At 43.3% G+C, this 18,884-nt stretch overlaps 1 protein-coding gene across 1 annotated transcript in view; it reads left to right on the forward strand.

Annotated features, from left to right (window-relative positions):
- The window catches only part of COBLL1 (cordon-bleu WH2 repeat protein like 1), a 259,317-nt gene extending 240,716 nt beyond the window's left edge, over positions 1–18,601 (forward strand). Inside the window, exons 14-15 of the mRNA XM_082260783.1 lie at positions 5,202–5,357; positions 17,603–18,601. Of these exons, the coding sequence (XP_082116909.1) occupies positions 5,202–5,357; positions 17,603–17,689 (243 nt within the window). The 3' untranslated portion in view covers positions 17,690–18,601. The remainder of the gene's footprint in view (positions 1–5,201; positions 5,358–17,602) is intronic.
- The last annotated feature ends 283 nt before the right edge of the window (positions 18,602–18,884 follow it).

Consider the following 18,884-nt stretch of genomic DNA (forward strand, 5'->3'; position numbering starts at 1 on the left):
CCTCTCAGCGAGTTCCTGGGAGACTAAGCCAGCTGCTCCTTCCCCCTTTACAGCGAAGCGCTCCAGTGACAGTCACTAGCTCTCTGTTCACTGAAGACTCAGTGGTCAGCAGTCTTTTATCACTCAGTTCTCAGTCTTAGAAAAAGCGAAGGACATATGCAGCATCGGACCAAAGCTGCATCCACCTGGGTGACTATATACTGTATATACTTTTTTTTTTCTAAGAACCGCACACATCTCTTCTCTAACGCTAAACCTATTTTCAGCCACATTCTAAACCCAATTTATCTAGCCCTTTAAAGAAGTGATCGCTATACTTTCCTGTTCTGCAGCCGCTCCGGTCCCACTCTGAGCTTTCAGCGGTGGCTTCGGTGTGTAGGAGTGGCAGTGGACAATAGAAGCCCAACTTCCAAAGCATTTCACAGCCGTTGTCGGCTTTCTCTTTGTACACTGCAGCCACCGCTGGTGGTTGGACCGGATCAGCTTCAGAAAAGGTAAGTAAGCTATTTTTTGTCTTTTATAGTATTAGATTTTGTTTAGAATGTGGCTGAGATTAGGTTCAGTGTTTTGGCTGGACTTCCACTTTAAGGTCTAGGGAAAGCACATACTCTGTTTCAGAGAACCAAACCAGAAGAAGCCTGCCATTTGGAAGCTCCTGGAGAATTTTCAGAGTGCCTTGAGTTTCTCAGTAGATGCCTTGGAAGACTCTATACGCCAGCTTTTAGAGGTGTCCACATGAAAATGATCCTAGTGTTCAAGTGTTAGTTGGCGGAACTTCTCTACAAGAAGCAAATCAAGGTTGCCCTTTGAGGGTGAATGCTTGTTTTGACATTCCTTAGAAGCCTTCATCCACAAGGTGACTGTGGATAAAAGCATGCTATTGCCCCTAAAGAAGACTCGTCATAAACCAGTGACTCCTTTGAAATCCAAGAAGAGTTATTTTTAAAGCATTAGGAAGTGGACCCCCAAGTCCTCTGGTTCTGGTTTGTTGCCATTACTTTGATCGCTGAGTTGAATGCGTTTTCCTGCAAGGAACTTATTTAGGATCATCACCAAAATAAGATGGTCTTACTTTCTAACGTGGTTTCTTTAATTTCACCTGAATTGGGGACATTGTGTTGCCATCTTTTTTTTTTTCTAATCCAAAGCATCCCAATGAGAAACTTCTTCCCTCTTTGGATATTCGAGCTCTCGCAGGCAGCCTTGTTTGTAGTGGGGTATCACCTTGTTCTGTTTTTGGGTTTTGGGAATGTTTGGCCTTGTTGCTGTGTTGCCCACCCTTCAGGTTCAATGTTTTCAGACGGCACAAATAGTCATGAATCCTCTGTGCCCTGTGCTATATAATTAAGAAATTAGGATTTTTGGTTTAATACAGGACACAGAAATCCCTCCCCTGTTCCTCATTGCTTGCTACAGAACTGAGGCATAGCTGCGCTAAAAGTTGTACTGCCTGGGCAACAGTTCTGCCTTTTTTTCTGGCCAGTGTCTATTCATCTGAAGGTGGCAGCATAACCCAAATAGTCATTAATGTCAAGTCATCTGTGCTTTGTGTTTTCTATGAACAGTGTTTTACAGGTGAACCAAAAATCCTATTTTTTTTTTTTCTTAGGGAATGAATGGGTTTTTATGCTGTTTGCCATTTGGCATTTTCCATAACTTTAAAATTGGGTAGCAATCTTAAAAGGTTGGATTTCCAGTTGCTTTCTTTCTCAGGGACATCACTCCACCATATCTGGTTCTGTGCATATTCCAGAATTACATTCTGTACTCCCATGGAATGTCAGTGCTTTTATTACTTAACTGTCATTGTTTGTCTTAGTAATTGACAAATGTATTTAACCATTTGGTCCTTGAATAGGATTGCTATTTGTGAATACACACTGATTAAAATAATTATGTCCTTTAAGCAGTTAACAAATTGCATTTTTTTTTGTGTACAGGTTAATTTTTACTAATTTTCTCACAGTTGTCTCAATCTTGGAACTCGTGCTCATGGGCTTTTTCTGATTAGTTTATTCATAGATTGTTTTCCAGAACATCTAAAAATTGACTAGGAAGGTTTTCCACAAGGTTGACATTTTTCATTACTCTCCATGTAGTAATTAAAGCAGAATTTAACTTGCGATTTAAAAAAAAACACTGACATCCAGGGTTTTTATAACCTAGTGGACTCTTCTTTCATAAATGCTTCTCCTTGCATGCGCCGCTCAGAGTACATTTACGGCAATGCTCTGTGTCGCAATGAACTGACTCCTGTGCACATAATCTCCCGTGCGCCATTCAAACGGCTGAACGGAGGGCAGATAGAAGCACCTGGGACCAGCCGGAGTGCTGGCACTGTAGTGCTGGAGGACTTCATTTGACATCGAAGTGTGCCATAATGTGCTAATGTGCTGTGCATACTAGCACATTATGGCATAAGCCACCTGGGGGCTCATTAAAAAAAGGAAATAGCGGAGCTTAATTTCACTTTAGGCTCCTTTCACACTGACGGAGGGGATCTCTTTACTGATCCCAACTGAGCAGGCAGATAACTGGTTCCTGTCTGCTTCGCTAATGCAGAATGGACATAGCCCGCTGTCCTCTATGGGCTGTCGGATGGAAACGGACCGCCTGTCTTATTCCATCCGACTGTCATCTGATCAACCGGACGGATGGGAAACGGATCCCCATCTGTCTGTTTTTAGCGGATAGGATCAGATGTAGGTGGGTGTCAACAGGCACGTGTCCGTAGAGATCTATGGATGGTCCGATCGGGTCCGTCTGAAAAACTGACAGGCGGACCCAATCTGTCCATCAGTGTGAAAGGGGCCTAAAAGATGTCTCCTATTTCTGGTCTTCTTCCCATTGTCTAGTGGAGGCTGCTATTCTCGATTTCTCTTGTGTGCTGTGATGTTCTATGAGTTTACTATGATGGAATACCTTTGGTTCACCAGCTGAATTTAAAAGGTTCCCACTTATGACAGGAGGGCTGGGGAGGGTCTAAGGCAGTGTACATTCTTTTTAATTGCCCATTTCCCCTCCTAGAGCAATTTTTTTTTTTTTTGCACACATTTTCTGTATTTTTGGTTATAAAATTACTTAAAGCACCCCAGAATATTGTAGATTTTCTGAACGTAGAGACCCTGAATAATTGAAGTTGTTGTCAAGGTTCTTCACCTCAATGCATTCTCTGCATTGAAGCGGAGTTCCAGCCGTTTTCTGTGTTTATTACAAGTCAGCAGCTACAAAAAGTGAAGCTGCTGACTTTTAATAAATACACTCACCTGTCCTGGGATCCAGCGATGCGGCCGCCTGAAGCCTCTCTCCTCTCCCTCACCTCTCGGCGGCACCGGCAGCACTAGTGTGGGCACCCGGCTGTGGCAGCTTGCGGCTTTACAGCTGGGTGCACACTGCACATGCGCAAGTTGCGCTGCATGTCACGAATGGCCAGGCAATCTTCTGGGACCTCTGATGTGTCCCAGAAGATTGCAGTGAGGGAGGGGGAGAGGAGAACTCCCACTCGGGGCGCCGCAGCGCTCCGAGTGGAAGTGGGAGCTGGGTACCTGTCAAAACTAGGTACCCGTTACCCCCCCCCCCCAAAAAAAAAAAACATGCCAAATGTGGCATGTCAGGGGGTCAGGAGTACACGAGGGCAGCGGCAAGTCCCGTTGTCTGTATCAATGGAGTGAGCCCATACGGGCACCCAATGAAGAGGAGGGGCCTGGAGTGCCAGCGGGGCACCCCAGAAGTAGAGGATCAGGGCTGCTCTGAGCAAAACCATTGCACAGAGCAGGTAGGTATAACATGTTTATTTTTATTCTTTTAAAAAAGAGGGTTTACAACTGCTTAACTTTTTCTGCTGCTGCTGAGTGACCCTTTTATAGGTCATGTCCCTCCTTCGGCATTTAACTGGACAGTAAAAGGAGAAGCAGCAGACTTATCTAATCCCTGTTACTCTGCTCTCTCCTCTTTTCAGCATGTTCCTTGCTGGCACATAAGCACTGGCTCCTTCTGCTGCTTCTCCCTCTTCTAATCCTTATACTAGGTCTAATTCAGATGTGAGTGAGGGCCCAGTTAGACTTGTCATGGTAACACATATTCTATTGCAGAATATGGTACCAAACACAAAATGCGTTATTGCATTGCATTGCAATGCCATTAATTCAGGAATGCCACCCCAACGATGGAAGACAACGCTCTTGCCCTGTAGCGCACCACAACGTGCGGTGGTGTATTGTATTAAAAATGAAAAAAAAAAAATGTAGGCCCCATCTGATTTTCTGCATGTTTAGGTGTGTTGGCAAAGTTTACTGCACTGTAAAAATGTAAATTGTCCCTTTTTTAAAGTAGTATTGCTGGATATCTAACAAATTTTAGAACTGCTCCCTTCCACCTACTAACACCTACACTTACTAACCTGTGGAAGAAAGATCTGTATACCTATTTTCAGGCCACTCCGGTCTGGTCACGTGATCCCTCCCCTGTGTCAGCCAGCGTGGCAGCTTCAGGGGAGAGGAGGGAGTGCTGACAAGGGATGGGCTATAGTAAGCCTTTGGGTGATTGGGTGAAATCACTGCTTGGGCATTCTCACCTTCAGCTGCCACTGAGGAGCTCGCATCACATGACCGGAGCAGCCTAAAATTGGTAAGCATACAGGTCTTTCTACCACAGGTGTTAGTATAGTTGTTAGGAGGGGAGGAGGTAGCAGTTGTAAGATGACTTAGATATATCTTTGAATTATTTTTAATGATGTAGAGCAGTGGTTCCCAAGGGCACACGAGCAGGCCAGATTTTAAGTATTACCTTGGGGAGATGCAGACTAGAATACTGCAATCACTGAGCAACAAATGATATCACCTGGGATGCATTTCAGTTTTCTTACAAACCTGGCCTGTTAGTGCAGGGTCTTCAAACTATGGCCCTCCAGTTGTTCAGGAACTACAAGTGGGTCCTGAGGACCGGGGTTGAAAAACACTGATCTAGAGCTGCATTGGCTTATTTCTTTTATATCTGCCTGAAGTTCAGCTTTGAATGCAGCATGCATAAGCACGTTTTTTTTTTTGCATTCATTTTTTCACATATTTACATCCTTTGCCATGTGAAAATTAAAGCCCATGTGCATGAGCACTTAAGAAATCAATGTTTGTATTATGCTTGTGATTTGTATTAATATTTTTAACTTCCTAAATGGTGTTACTGCAAGGAATTTTGTTTTCTAGACACTAACCCCTGAACTAAAATACAGAGTGCATAGTCCTCCTCCTGTTCCCGAAAAAAAGACCACAGTATCTTTCCCAAGCTCTGACCCAGAACTGCTCCGCCAAAACATTCTGTCTGCCATTCGCTCAGGAGAGGCAGCTGCCAAGCTGAAAAGGGTGAGTGCATCTGTGAGTGTGCAGAGACCTGGACAGACCTAGTGTGTTTTTTATGCTCCAATAGAGAAGCACATTATAGGTGCCACGCTTTTTTGTGATGATCCTTATTCATTGTTCAGTTTGATGCATGTTTTGATAGGGAGATTGAACTCTTTCTTTGCCAAGGGTAAAAAAAGATGTATGCAGTGATCCCAGGGTGTGGGTTCATAGCAGCCTGGGCTCACAAGAAGGGTGTTAAATGGCATTGGCTGTCATTCGGCCTGGAAGACTAGTGACCTAGGGATGGAACGAAGGGGAAGAGTGGTAGGGGTAGCTCTGTATTGGAAGTGAGTATTGCAGCAAAAAAATATATATATATATATATTCTTATTTATTTTATTTTTTTATTTTTTTTTATTTTAGTTTGGATTTAAGTATTGGTGAATTGCAGAGCATGCATAAAAATATACTATGTTATATTAACCTAGCCGATAAGAAATCACCCTAAAAATTATCCGGTCTCTACAGATAAACGAGGCAAAACCTTTTACTCAACAAGATCAACTACACAAACTCCTCTGTTTCAACTTTGCATGTTTAAATTTCATACTGTACTGTCTTTAAATTGGTTGTAAAGTGTGTGTGTATGTGTATGTATGTACGCGTGTGTGTGTGTGTGTGTGTGTATATATAAAAATATATATGTATGTGTATGTGTATGTATGTATGTGTGTGTGTGTGTATATGTATGTATGTGTGTGTGTGTGTGTGTGTGTGTGTGTGTGTATATATATATATATATATATATATATATATATATATATATGTGTGTGTGTGTGTGTGTGTGTGTGTGTGTGTGTGTGTGTGTATATATATATATATATATATATATATATATATATATATATATATAATGTGTTATTTTTTGTATCTATATATGTGTTCTGCTTAACTGCTCTCTGTGCATTGCACAGAGCAGCCTCAAACCTCCACTTCTGGGTTCCTTCGCCAGGACTCATGGTTCCTCCGCTTCTCTGCGTCCCCCTATGGCAAGCCGCTTGATATGGAGGCACACATGTGAGCTCACCTCCCCAAAGTGGGTTGTGTATGCACATAGATACACAGCGTGGCCTAGCCCTGCTCCCTCCTAACTGGATTTGATTAACAGCATCAGGAGCCAATGACTGCCACTGCTGCCTCTGTGTCCTGTGAAGACACAGACAAGTGCCACTGTGTTGGATTGAGATAGGACGCAAGTAAGCATATGGGGGGGGGGGGGGGGGGCGATACAACTACTGGGACATTTCTTACTTTAATGCAGGGAATGTATTGAGGGCTTTTGAAGCACTTTAAATATGTCATGGGCTTAGAATGTGACTGCCCTGCCACCAATCTTAGTAGTAGTAAGGAGAAACAGGCCATTGAAGATCCTGCAGAATCTGACACCTAGGAGTGTTCATTTCCTGGCCTGGTTCCTCCCACTGACCACTACGTCATTACAGGACACATGGTATTGACGTAGTGTCACGTACCTGATCCGAAGCCGGAGTGTAGAGAGGGCTCCCCTTGCGGCTAGGTGCAGAACACCCCTGGAGGTGAGACAGGGAGTGCTGTGCCCGAAGAAGCACGGGTTGCCGGCTGGGATGGCCAGATGGTGGCTGAGGCCAATGGATGGTAGGTCCAGGATGGATCTGGAAGACTTGATAAGCCAGGCAGGTGTGCTGCAGGAACATGGTGAATTGGAAAGGGGAGTCAAATAGCCAAGCCGGGTCAGACACTGGAGAAGACTGGGAAAGTCCAGGGACAAGCCAAAGGGTCAAAAAGCCAGAGGTATCAAGAAGAGACGATGGTCAAGCAACCTGGGTCGGCAACAGGGAATCCAAGGTAAAGGCAAACAAGGCTCAAGGGACACAGGGAGCTGAAGATCATCCAGCAACTAGTACCTGTCACTGCTGAGTTTAAATAGGCCGTTTGGCGCCGAGCGCCGTCACGTCCTGCGTGCGTGTGTGCGAATTGGCGCACGCACGTTCTTAGCTGATCTTGCCCGGAGTTGGCCGCGCATGCGTATTCGCGCCAATGCGCAATTTCGCTGATTAGCCAAACTGTTTACCTGACACGTAGGTTATAGCGGATCAAACCACTAAGCACAGCAGAAGACCAGGAAATCAATAGTTCCTAAATTGACAGATTGTTCAGGAAGTAGTTTCTCATTAATATTGCAAAGATCAGAGGTGTGGGCTGCTGGAAAGTTAGTGTTACTAAACCCAGCACCCTGCATTCACTATATCTGGTCTCCCACAGTACACAGAACATGGAAATGCGATAGTTTTAGTAAATATAAACTGCTAAATATCCTTTCACATCAGCAGTTCGAGCAGTCTTGTGACTTCTATCAGTGTCTGATTAAAGCTCCTAGGAGGCGTTTTCATTCTTCCCTGACTATCCTATGAGGCTGCAGGACCCCTGACCTTTTGTCTGGACAGTGTTCACATGCACTCTCCCAAGAAAAAAAAAAAAAAACACACTAAACTGAGCGTGTGCAGCTTGCCCTCCAAGGCTCTGTTTTTATCAGGAGATGGTTTGGGGGGCTATGGAAGAAGGGGAGGATCAGAGAAGACAGGATAACACAGCCTTTTTACACAATGCAGAGGATTAACCCCTTAGGTTGCACAGCGCGTATACCAAGCATGCTTTACTGCATATACAGACTGATTGTGCTGTTGTGGGTTTAGTAACACTTTTAGTATTTGGTGTCATCTTTGCATGGAGCCTGATAGATTCAGTTGTAGGCATCAACAGGTAAATAATGGTTTCTTCTATCTCTCAGAGAATCCACTGAGAAGATCTCTTTACTACAGCACTGATTGGTGGCATGAGCAGCAGAAGTGAATGCTTTAACCACTTCTGGACCGGAAGGATTTGCCCCCTTAATGACCAGGCTATTTTTTGCGATTCGGCAGTGCGTTACTTTAACAGACAATTGCGCGGTCGTACAATGCTGTACCCTTTTTTTCTCACAAATAGAGCTTTCTTTTGGTGGTATTTTATCACCTGTGCAATTTTTATTTCTTGCGCTATAAACAAAAAAATAGCGACAATTCTGAAAAAAACAATATTTTTCACATTCTGCTATATAACATTCTCAAAAAAAATGTAAAAACCTAAATTTTTTAACATTTTAGACCAATATTTTTTCTGCCACATATTTTTGGTAGAAAAAAACGCTATAAGCGTATTTTGATTGGTTTGCGCAAAATTATCGCATCTACTAACTACGGGAAATATTCATGTAATGTTTTTACTGTTTTTTTTTTTTTTTTACTAGTAATGGTGGCGATCTGTGATTTTTTGCCAGACTGCGACATTGCGGTGGACTGATCGGACCCTAACTAACATTATTGACACTTTTGGGAGGACCAGTGACATTACTACAGTAATCAGTGCTAAAAATATGCACTGTTACTGTACTAATGACACTGGCAGGGAAGGGGTTAACACTGTGGATGATCAAGGGGTTAAATGTGAGCCTAGGGGAGTGATTCTAACTGTATGGGAGCTGGGCTTGTGAAATGACCATAGAGACCTGTGATGCTACATAGAAGGATCACAGGCACTCAGAGATCATTGCAGGGAGAAGAACGGTCATCTGTGTTTACAACAGCTGTCCGCTCTTCTCTCTCAGCGGGGAGCGATCGCGGGTGTCAGACGGCAATCAGAGCCGCCTGCCCCGTACTTCGGAGTCCCCGTTAACGAGTGGGAGAGGGAGCTCGCCCCCTAGCTGCAGGCGCATGACCGACGTAGATCCAAGTTGATTCGCGCAGGAGGGCCGGCCTGCCACAGTATGTAAATCGGCGGCAGGTAGTCCGGAAGTAGTTAACTATTTCAGGCTGGGTTCACACTGATGCAAACTGAAATGCGGGTTTCCCCACATCCAATTTGCATGACAGGAGAGTGTGACCGACTCTCAATAAAGCCGGTTCACACATCTCTGGGGTGGGGCAGTCTGAATAGCAGAAGGGTTCTGTGCGTCTTCTGTTTAGTTTCAGGTGCAAATTCAGCCAAAAACTTGAACCTGATTCGCACCTGAAACAGTGAAGAGACACCCCTCGTCCCCCCACTCTGAGCCGCGGCCATAGCTAGTGTGTACCCAGCCTGAAGATTCCACTTTTGGAAGGTCATTGGAATTAAATATCTAATATTGACATGTTCTGTCCTGGCAAACATGGTTTCCCAGCCAATACTATGGGGTTTTTTGGCTTAAAATATTCTATTACTTCAGTGTTGAGGACATATTTTTATTACATTGACATTGAACTTCCAGTACAGTATGTCTGAGAACACAGTTTCTCTTTATACTATTGTGGTTAGTCCTTTACCTTGTAAACCAGTTCAGGTTGAAGTTGGTTAATGATGCCTTTTATCAGTGGTTACCCCATAAGTCATGTACATATGACCAATTAGGCTAATGTATAAACTGGTCAAGTTTGATAAATAGCCTTTTTTTTTTTTTTTTTTTTTTTATTTAGAAGAAAAAAAAAAGTTCACTTTGGTTTGACTGTGCTTTCCACTAATGTCAAGCCCAATGTTCTGCAGGTCTTGTGAGCAGAGGTGTATTTAAATGTCAGACATAATCCTCGGTGCTTTTTAATTAAATATGAACTTTACATTACCTATGCTTGATGGAATTTGACTTTTCACATTTCTGCACCATTTTTTAAGCCTGTTTACTAACGCGGCACGATAAGCAGGTGTATAGTTGTAGTTGTGTGCTACTTCAGTCTACCCGGCATGAGCGCAACTTAAGTAACATGATCACCAACACAAAGACTTTAGAGTCAACAATTTAAACCTCATCCTTAATATTAAAGCTAATAATAATGTATTAAAGCAAGCTTAAAAGTGATTGTGCATTTATTTTAATGTCTCTATGTTTTGTAAATGTGCTTTGTTAATGCCATGAAAAATATTTTAAATTTTGCATTTTGTTGAGTTTCTTACTAAAACTGACCATCTGCTTATTTAAATTATTTATTCTGAATATTGAATTATAATAAAACTTATAATGAATTATTTTTGGAATAATGCAGTGGACAGCAATATAGAAAGAACACCAGACAAGTGTTTGCTCTGGTAACCAATGCTACACATTTTGTCAGTAGGCATGTAGACATTAAATCTGAACTACAGGTGACTTAGCAGGGCTTGAGTCCTGCAGGAACGCATGGGAACGGCGTTCCTGTACTTATTTTACAACAGGAACGCTGTTCCTGTTCCCCCCCCCCCCCACGAGCCCTAACACGATCACAGCGCCACCTCCTGCTCTGGGAAGGCGGGTCGCTAAGCCCAGATTGCGGGTTCCCAACCCGCCGTCTCCAAGCATCACTGTAAACTGAGCCGGCACTAGAGGAAGCAGAGCCGATGCTTTCTGTATAGCGCCGGTTCCTGTCACAGGCGGAGTGATATCAAATGTACTCTGCCTCCGTCTGTGACGGCACAGGAGCTATACAGGAAACATCAGCTCTGCAGATGAGAGGGAGGTAAGAGAGAGAGAGGAAGAGAGCGGAGGGAAGGAGAGACCTGAGGGAGAGGAGGGAAGGAGAGAACTGAGGGAGAGGAGGGAAGGAGAGACCTGAGGGAGAGGAGGGAAGGAGAGACGAGAGAGAGAGGCGGGAAGGAGAAACGAGAGAGGCGGGAAGGAGAAACGAGAGAGGCGGGAAGGAGAGACGAGAGAGAGAGGGAAGGAGAGACGAGAGAGAGAGGGAAGGAGAGACGAGAGAGAGAGGGAAGGAGAGACGAGAGAGAGGAGGGAAGGAGAGACGAGAGAGAGGAGAGACGAGAGAGAGGAGGGAAGGAGAGACGAGAGAGAGGAGGGAAGGAGAGACGAGAGAGCGAGAGGAGGGAAGACGAGACGAGAGAGCGAGAGGAGGGAAGGCGAGACGAGAGAGCGAGAGGAGGGAAGGAGAGACATGAGAGAGAGGAGGGAAGGAGAGACATGAGAGAGAGGAGGGAAGGAGAGACATGAGAGAGAGGAGGGAAGGAGAGACATGAGAGAGAGGAGGGAAGGAGAGACATGAGAGAGAGGAGGGAAGGGGAGAGAGCGAGAGAGGAAGAGCGAGGAGGGAAAGAGACGAGAGAGAGCAGGGAAAGAGACGAGAGAGAGGAGGGAAAGAGACGAGAGAGAGGAGGGAATGAGAGACGAGAGAGAGGAGGGAAGGAGAGAAGAGAGAGAGGAGGGAAGGAGAGACGAGAGAGAGGAGGGAAGGAGAGACGAGAGAGAGGAGGGAAGGAGAGACGAGAGAGAGAGAGGAGGGAAGGAGAGACGAGAGAGAGAGAGGAGGGAAGGAGAGACGAGAGAGAGGAGGGAAGGAGAGACGAGAGAGAGAGAGAGGAGGGAAGGAGAGACGAGAGAGAGAGAGAGGAGGGAAGGAGAGACGAGAGAGAGAGAGGAGGGAAGGAGAGACGAGAGAGAGAGAGGAGGGAAGGAGAGACGAGAGAGAGAGAGGAGGGAAGGAGAGACGAGAGAGAGAGGAGGGAAGGGGAGACGAGAGAGAGAGGAGGGAAGGGGAGAGAGAGCGAGAGAGGAAGAAAGAGGAGGGAGAGCGAGAGAGGAAGAAAGAGGAGAGAGGTAGAGAGAGGAGGGAAGGAGAGAGGTAGAGAGAGGAGGGAAGGGGAGAGGTAGAAAGAGAGAGAGGAGGGAAGGGGAGAGGTAGAGAGAGAGAGAGAGGAGGGAAGGGGAGAGGTAGAGAGAGAGAGAGAGAGGAGGGAAGGGGAGAGAGGAAGAAAGAGGAGGGAAGGAGAGAGAGGAGGGAAGGGAAGAGAGAGGAGGGAAGGGGAGAGGTAGAGAGAGAGAGAGAGGAGGGAAGGGAAGGGGAGAGGTAGAGAGAGGTAGGAAGAGAAATGAGAAAGAAACAGAGAGATGGAAATAGAGCGATATAAAGAGACAGATGGAAAGAGAGAGAGGGAGGGGGGAGAAAAAAAAGAACAAGTGGAAGAGAGAAGAAAGAATGAAAGCAAGAATAGAGAGGGGTGGGAGATAGAGAGAGGAGAAATAGAGAGGGAGAAAGAGGGACAAAATAAGAGACCGAGGAGAAAGAAACGGGGGGACCAAAAGAAAAAGCCTTTGGTCCCTTTCACACAGGCTTTCCCATCCGGCCCGCCCGTGTCAGTTTTTCAGGCGGACCAGATCGGATGCTCCATGCAGCCCTATGGAGCAGCAGATGTCAACGGAGACATCCCTGCTGAGACCCGCTGCTATTTGATCCGATCCTGTCCGTAAAATCCGGACGGATGGAAATCCTATTTTCCATCCATCTGGAGGATGGCATGAAAACGGACAGGTGGTCCGTTATCATCCAATCTCCCATAGAGGAGAGCGGGCTCTGACAGCTCTGTCTCTGCACACAGAGCGGAGATGGACCTGTCATCCGCCTGCTCAGCTGGGGATCGCCTTAGTGCTACTGAGCATAATCCATATAAATCAAGTCTATTTTGCAAAGAAATATGTGACAGATCCAGGGTTTTAATGATGATGTGTCCAACTGATATAAATCATGCCCATACTGCAAATTTGCAACTCAATGTATACGTAATCCACCAGCCGTACCCACCAGCCGTACCAGTCACCAGTACCCGCCACCAGTACCCACCAGCAGTACCAGCTCTGGAGGACAGCCAGTTAGCAGTCACCAGCCATACCCGCCTGGGGGACAGCAGCAGTCAGCGATACCTGCAGGAACCCAATTCGATCCACTTAAAAAAAAAAAAAAAAGAAGGGGATCTGTCCCATTCTGTCTGGGCAGATCATATTGGAGGGCCCATAGAATAGAGCGGGCTGTGTCCCGTGTCTGCTCTGCATATGCTTAAACGGACCTGTCATCTGATCTGCCCTTCTCCGCTCATTGTGGCCCGCGACCGGTTACCAAGCCACTAAAGTGGCCCTCGCTCCTCAAGAGGTTATATTTATATATATATATATATATATATATATATATATATATATATATATATATATATATATATATATATATACATACACACACAAACACACTTTTATTTTTTTTAGGTTGGGGGTGGTAATCTTGGGTGAGTTTCCACTCGTTTTTTTTTTCCCAGGACTTGACCCCCCGCGACTGAGTAAATGGGTCCCCGCCGGTAGAAGACAGTGATTATTGCTAGTGGCTGTAGCATATCTCAACCAAATCCAGCAGGCTGGTTCCTGCTGAACTGGCCAAGATTCGAACAGTCTATGGCTGGCCTTAGTCAAATTCAGGTACATACATAATTTGTTGAAACCTATTTAATAATTTCTAATAGATACAACATTGACATTTTTTAGAGCTGTCTGGAGTTCAGCTTTAATGCTGTGCAACTGCCCACGACTCCTGAAAAAAATAAATAAATAAACAAAGCATTTGTCTCAACCCAAAGCACCTCGTGTGACCTCTGTCATTCCTCTATCAGCATGAGTCACTGCTGATAGTCTGTCAGCACCAAGCATTGCCAGTAGACAGCCCCATTCCCCCTTCCCCCAGCACACGGCAGGTGATTGACAGCCTCAACTGTGCATGTTGCCCTATGAGACTGTGCAGAGGGGGGGTGTCATTTCCCTCCACTCAGGTCTCAGATTACAATGTGCTCCTTGCACTAAGCTGTGCAGTGCGAGACATCAGATCCCCTCCCCTGGCCTTCTGGAGCTGGGAAATGCTGCAACAATTCTGTAATAAACGGCTATAGAGGAGAATGCTGCAGATAAACATGTACAACTTATGTAGGAGGATATGTTTCATTTCGAAGTGTTGAGGCCAGTCATGTATATGTAAGGGTTTGGACAACTTTTATGTATAGAACAGCGCTAATGTTTTAGTTCAGAGGAACTACTTTAGGCAGCGTGCAATATTATTTCTCGTATAACCAGGATTACAACCCATTGTGCGTTTTTGTAGTTAATTGCCAAAATAGGACACTGGCAACTTGCTGCTATTGGCAGAGGTGCCAACATTACAGAAGTTAATTAGCCAATGCTTCCCATATACAGTATCTCACAAAAGTGGGTAAGCCCTTCACATTTTAGTAAATTATTTTATTATATCTTTTCATGTGACAACGCTGAAGAAATGACACTTTGCTACAATGTAAAGTAGTGAGTGTACAGCTTGTATAAGTGTAAATCTGCTATCCTCTCAAAATAACGCAACACACAGCCATTAATATATAAACTGCTGGCAACAAAAGTGAGTACACCCCTAAGTAAAAATGTCCAAATTGGGCTCAATTAGCCATTTTCCCTCCCCGGTGTCATGTGACTCGTTTAGTGTTACAAGTTCTCAGGTGTGTTAAATTTGATGTTATCACTCTCACTCTCTCATACTGGTCACTTGAAGTTCAACGTGGCACCTCATGGCAAAGAACTCTCTGAGGATCTGAAAAAAAAAATTGTTGCTCTACATAAAGATGGTCTAGGCTAGTGATGGTGAACATTGGTACCCCAGATGTTTTGTAACTACATGCCCCATGATGCTCATGCACTCTGCAGTGTAGCTGAGCATCATAGGAAATGTAGTTCCAAAAGATGTGGGGTGCCAAGGTTTGCCATCACTGGCCTAGGCTATAAGAAGATTACCAAGACCCTGAAACCGAGCTTTAGAGCGGTGGCCAAGACCATACAGCGGTTTAACAGGACAGATTCCACTCAGAACAGGCTGCGCCAAAGTAGTTGAGTGCACGTGCTCGGCATCATATCCAGGGGTTGTCTTTGGGAAATAGATGTATGAGTGCTGCCAGTATTGCTGCAGAGGTTGAAGGGGTGGGGGGGAGTCAGCCTGTCAGTGCTCAGATCATACGCTGCATACTGCATCAAATTGGTCTGCATGGCTGTCATCCCAGAAGGAAGCCTCTTCTAAAGATGATGCATAAGAAAGCCAGCAAAGGGTTTGCGGAAGACAAGCAAACGAAGGACATGGATTACTGGAACCATGTCCTGTGGTCTGATGAGACCAAGATAAACTTATTTGGTTCAGATGGTGTCAAGCCTGTGTGGCGGCAACCAGGTGAGGAGTACAAAGACAAGTGTGTCTGGCCTACAGTCAAGCATGGTGGTGGGAGTGTCATGGTCTGGGGCTGCATGAGTGCTGCCGGCACTGGGGAGCTACAGTTCATTGAGGGAACCATGAATGCCAACATGTACTGTGACATGCTGAAGCAGAGCATGATCCCTTACCTTCAGAGACTGGGCCACAAGGCAGTATTCCAACATAACGACCCCAAACACACCTCCAAGATGACCACTGCCTTGCTAAAGAAGCTGAGGGTAAAGGCAATGGACTGGCCAAGCATGTCTCCAGACCTAAACCCTATTGAATGTCTGTGGGGCATCCTCAAACGGAAGGTGGAGGAGTGCAAGGTCTCTGACATCCACCAGCTCTGTGATGTTGTCATGGAGGAGTGGAAGAATACTCCTAGTGGCAACCTGTGAAGCTCTGGTGAACTCCATGCCCAAGAGGGTTAAGGCAGTTCTGGAAAATAATGGCGGCCACACAAAATATTGACACTTTAGGCCCAATTTGGAAATTTTCACAGGGGTGTTACTCACTTTTGTTGCCAGCGGTTTAGACAATCATGTATGTTTTGAGTTATTTTGAGGGGACTGCAAATTTACACTGTTATACAAGCTGTACAGTCATTACTTTACATTGTAGCAAAGTGTCTTTTTTTTCAGTGTTGTTGTCACGTGAAAAGATATAATAAAATATTTACAAAAATGTGAGGGGTGTACTCACTTCTGTGAGATACTGTAGCAGATGTTTGAAGTGTTTCTGGTTGTAGTCCAGACATTGTACACATTTTGACATTGCTCCTATAGAGTTATAAATGTGGCTACACAATGTTATGTATTTGTGTGCATATAAACTCCCCTATTAACACAAAATTGTACACCAAATCAGTACAACTGGCAGTGTTTAGAGTTTAATAATACATTTATGTTTTAAATCCAGGATTACATGTATAAGTAAACCCAACACAGTAGCTTAATTAGAAAAAAAAATAATATATATATATATATATATATATATATATATATATATATATATATATATATATATATATATATATATATATATATAGAATGTATCTGCCACTAGGAGGAATCCTAACTCTGTTTCTGTTAGGAATCTCCTTAAAGACAAGTACCGTACCGTGTAAATTTATTTTAGCAGCAAACAAGTTGGAAAATCTGTTGGGTAAACCATTTTATCGAATGTAAACACACAAAATGTATGTAATTAAAGTGAATGTATAGCCAAAATCTTATTTTTGCCTTGAAGAGTATAGGAAATGATTAAATCCCCATCAGTTTATTTTTTGCTTTCCCATTTATAAGATTTCCCTTTATTTACTGTCCTGGATATGCAGCATGAAACAAGAGGAGATCACTACAAGGTTAGGGAAAAATCCCCATTTTAGACTATTGTCACTGGAACAGATATCCGTGTTGGAAAATTTCCCACACCTCTCGTTCTAGTGAATTTTATATTTTTTCCATCATTTTATGTCTCAGTGACAGTGGCCAGAAGGACAAATAGGGAGGTTCAATCTTGCCAACGGGGGCACAGACATCAATAACAATTTGGCAGGGGTTTTAAGTTCCCAACTCTTTCCAAAACTGAAGTTTTGGCTATATATACAGTTTATACCATGAGAACATCAAAAAACATGTGTTAGCACATCACGTGCATCAACATGAACGCAAGTAGGATTACAGATTAAATTACAATCCTACAGAAACTTCCATGAATTTTATTTGGCATATGATATGTATTTCAGTTTGTGTTTGGGTTTACATTTTATGTCCATGCAAGTAATACATTTTAGGGGCATACAAATTGAGTTTTCCATGGTACGTAAAAGGTCTAAAGTAACTGGAATGAAGAATAGATGCTAGAAGAGAGTGAATAAGGTAAGCGAGGGAATAAGGGGGTTGATACTTGGGTTAGCACTTTGAGGAAGGGCTGGATCCCAGCATCGAGTGCTGGCTTAGGGGGGGTATAAGTATAATTACTGCTCAGACTAAACTAGGCTCCTGTTCAATTCTTCTTGAACATAGTGGTCTATCAAAAGCCATCATACTCTGGTTGATTTTGGGAGAGCATTTGTTTGTTCTACTTTTTTTCTTAAAATAAAAAAAAATATATAAAGAGGTAAATTTATGCTTGTTTAAATATTCCAGTGCTCTAAATGTACAATTTCCCCCCCCCCCCCTCTTGTTCCAGATCACTATCCGCTCCAACACCATTTCCATTAATGGAAAATCTCGAATCAGCCATCCAGCTTTCTCACAAACATTACCTGAAAACTAGACGCGGTGCCAAGAATCGTTCTTACTGCTTCACATGTGCTGAATGTACCAGTTGAATACTTAAGTTTAAGTTTTGTTAAATTAAGGTATATATTGATATATAATATCTTTGTAACTTTCATAGGAAAATTAAAATAAAAAATATATATATTTTTGGGCTTTGTAATTACCTATGCAGCCTGACATTTTCTATAATTCTAATTATTTTTGTTCTAATGACTGGTTATTAAAATTTAAAAATCTAAAAATATAGGAAATGCCTATAGAGTTCAGTACCTGAGAGCTATTTGTAAATGAAAATGCTGCAACTTGTTTGTTTCCTGTTTTCAGAGCATGATGTAATGATTCTTTAAACCATTTTGATTTCTGAAATTGACTGTATATAACTGCCATTATTGCCTCGGTTTCACAGATAATTTAAATAAATCTGCTGCAAGCAGTGTTGACAAAATGTCTAATCAGAATGTTGCTGTATGTGTTCTAGTGACTGTAATCTACGAGTTCCTTTTAATATGTATGTTTGTATGTATTTTCTGACAGATGTTTTAACGTTGTAAAGGTAAAACATGAGCTTTAAAGAATGTTCACTTTTGTTTTGTTCTTGTTCTGTAGGCATACAAAAACTAGCTCTGTAGCCTACAACTTCTAATTGGACCTTACACTGCCAAATAAAAGGATTTAGTTGGAATTAAGGAATCATTCTTATACTTTTTGCACATAGCTATTTTTTTTCTTTTTTACAAATCATATTTTTCCTCACGAATAACACGTTTTATTGTTTTATTTTATTTTTTTGTGCATTTTGATTACTTGTACACTGTCTTTGAAAAAAATGTATAATTGCTGAGAAGCTATTTTGTATTTCAATTGTATAAAATGACCTCTCCTATTTAAACATGCAGCCGTTATGTTTTTTTAAAGCTGCCAATTCAATGTCAAAATTTGCCGTTCTACTTTTTGAAGTCATGACAACAGTACCCAGTGTAAAGGTTTTCCAAGGATTCTTCTTCCCCCTGCTTCTGTAATTGTGTGACTACTTTTCCCAAAATACAGCACAGAGCCTAAGTTATAATTTAAGACATCCTTAGAAATGGCCTTAGATTTACGGCATATTTATTGTCAAGGGTGCTCACATTTTTTCAGGGCTGGCTGTAGTGCATTGTTTTTTTCTTATTAGAACACGTCATTTTTGATAG

Source organism: Pelophylax lessonae (assembly GCF_965119305.1).
Source record: "Pelophylax lessonae genome assembly, chromosome: 6".
NCBI classification, from domain to species: Eukaryota; Metazoa; Chordata; class Amphibia; order Anura; family Ranidae; genus Pelophylax; species Pelophylax lessonae.